The 2,516-nt window shown below is 40.6% G+C and overlaps 1 protein-coding gene across 1 annotated transcript; it reads right to left on the minus strand.

Moving 5' to 3' along the window:
- Window positions 1–251: 251 nt before the first annotated feature.
- On the minus strand, window positions 252–1,942 carry LOC121790228 (berberine bridge enzyme-like 18). The gene has a single exon (XM_042188492.1). The coding sequence runs from the start codon at window positions 1,940–1,942 to the stop codon at window positions 335–337; it is 1,608 nt and encodes a 535-aa protein (XP_042044426.1). The 3' UTR covers window positions 252–334.
- Between the last annotated feature and the right edge of the window lie 574 nt (window positions 1,943–2,516).

Consider the following 2,516-nt stretch of genomic DNA (forward strand, 5'->3'; position numbering starts at 1 on the left):
TATTATCAGGCGACATTTTAGGGTTTTGATATTCTTATATACTGTACATGATTAGTAGATAATACAGAATATTGAATAACATTACAACTTTGGATATGAGACTAAATAACGAAATCAATGAATTGAATAATCAAAAAGTTGGCACAAAACAAGTATTTTTCTATTGCAAATCAATACATTTATTAGTACACCATAATAAAATTTAAAGAAAAAGATCTTTATCAATACAATTCACCTTGCATGAATAACAAATACAAACATTTTTGTTAACAACATGAAAGAATAATCAGAAAGCCTTATTCAGAACAAGTTGGCGGTTACTGCAGAATATCTCTTAATTCCCTTTCTTAGTCCACTTCGCCTGCAACGGCGGAATGCTCTGTTCATTCTTGAAGAAATTGGTCGGATCAACCATCGTCTTCACCCGAACAAGACGATCAAAATTATCCTTGTAATATGGCTTCCCCCAAATGCTGGCTCGTGCATAACTTGTCTTCCCGTTAGGGTTATTCACTCCAATGTCGAGATCTCTGTAGTTGAAATACGCTTCCCTGGGTGAGCTTGACACATAAGGAGTCATGTATTCATAATACCTGCGGCTCCAGCTTATGTAACGGTCCGCATCTGCAGCCTCGGAGTTTTGCCAGTAAGTCAAGCCGGCAAGTTTGTAAAGTGCACCGGCTCTATGAGGAAATGGAGTCTCCGACTCTGATATTTCATCCATTCTTCCACCATATGGCACCATGTAGTAAATAGTCTCATCTGCTTCTGGTTCGCGTAACATGGTCACCATGCCTTCAATCGCGTTCAAAGGAATGGGTGTCCGAACATAATCCGACTTGGCTTTGAGCTGTCTAATACCGGCTTGGGTCCGGTTAAGCAGAATATCAAGTGAATTGGTTGGCATTTGGTTGCTAAATAAGGTGGATTGGATCCAACTCATTTCAGTGCAGTCTTCCCTCACTAGCCCTAACTCAGGGAAGATTTCTTGCATGTATGAAACTAATCTCTCGGCGCCGCCTTGGAAAACTGAGAAGAAGTTGACTTGGACCGTCGTGTTCACCCTGAATACAATGACTCCCACGAATAAATCTTTGTCGGCTTGAGGCGCAACGTATTGCCAGCGATGCCACAACTCAGCTCCATTTTGTTCTTCCACGTTTCTCGTGATTGAGAAAACAGTGACTGTTTCTGGAACATCCACCAGTTGGACCTTCCAGGCAGTGATCACACCAAAACTGGCACCTCCGCCACCTCTGATGGCCCAGAATAGATCCTCGCCCATTGATTTTCTATCAAGAATTCTGCCATTAGCGTCGACTATTCTTGCATCAATGACGTTATCTCCAGCAAGGCCGTATTTCCTCAGCATTGTGCCGTAGCCTCCTCCACTGTAGTGGCCACCGACACCGACAGTAGTGCAAATAGCCCCGGGAAACCCTAAAGTGGAGCTCTTTTCCGCAATCTTGTAGTATACGATACCCGTGGTTGCACCTGTCTCAATCCACGCCGTTTTCTCCTCCACATCGACTGTAACTTCGCTGAGATTGATCAAATCGATGACCACAAACGGGACTTGGGAGACATAAGACAGTCCCTCCATGTCATGGCCGCCACTCCTTGTTCTGATTTCCATACCACTTTTCCTGGCACATCGTACGACAGGCAGGATCTGTGATGATTCGTGTTCTGGGGTTATGATCACTTGCGGTTTAGGAGTGGATTCCGAAGCGAATCTAAGGTTTCGAATGGAGAATTGGAGGATGGAAGTGTAAGATGAGTTTGAAGGAGTGTAGACATCATTTGAAAAGTAGGAGTAGTTGGTTGTTTTGGAGAGACATTGAAGAAAGTTGTCTTGCATATCAGCAAAAGCTGCTGATGAGCATGACAAGATGAGAAGAACAAAGAAGGAGAGATGAGTTGAATTTGAAGGAATTTTCATGGTTTATGATTATAAGAAGATGAGTTGTGTTTGTGTTTGTGGTGTTTGAGAAGCATGAATTGTGACCTATTTATAGGAACATTATGGTTTGAAATAATCTTCATATGTCCGTAAAATATTTATGTCAGATATATCTAGCCACATAGCATGTCAAAAGTCAACTATCTCAATAGCAGCTTTATTTGAATATAGACGTATTTATTTCACTATAATGATTTAATATTTCCTTGTATTTGAGAGTTCATTTCTGAGTCCCTTGCCTATGAAGCTAGGTGCTATCTTCTTGGTATGCTTAATTTAATTAAGTAAATTGAATGACCTATTCCAAGTTGCTAATTATTTTTAGACAAGTTAAATAAATACCAATTCCAAGTCATGGTGATTATGTGGATTGGTTAATAATTGTTTGACTTTCAATTCGCAGACAATTTGAATGGCTGGGACGTGGCTTCATTGTAGAGTTGTGTTTGAGGTATTTGAGAATTGAGAGCGTTTACAATATTTCACACACACGGTGTTCGGATCGGAGATTGAATTCTTCTGAGATTAATTTTGTAACAGTATTACACCAATT

The sequence above is a fragment of the Salvia splendens genome, unplaced genomic scaffold (assembly GCF_004379255.2).
Source record: "Salvia splendens isolate huo1 unplaced genomic scaffold, SspV2 ctg444, whole genome shotgun sequence".
Lineage (NCBI taxonomy): Eukaryota > Viridiplantae > Streptophyta > Magnoliopsida > Lamiales > Lamiaceae > Salvia > Salvia splendens.

What these genes read in the sequence shown, in the direction of transcription:
- LOC121790228 (XM_042188492.1), bottom strand. Translation starts at nt 1,942, where the DNA reads ATGAAAATTCCTTCAAATTCAACTCATCTCTCCTTCTTTGTTCTTCTC.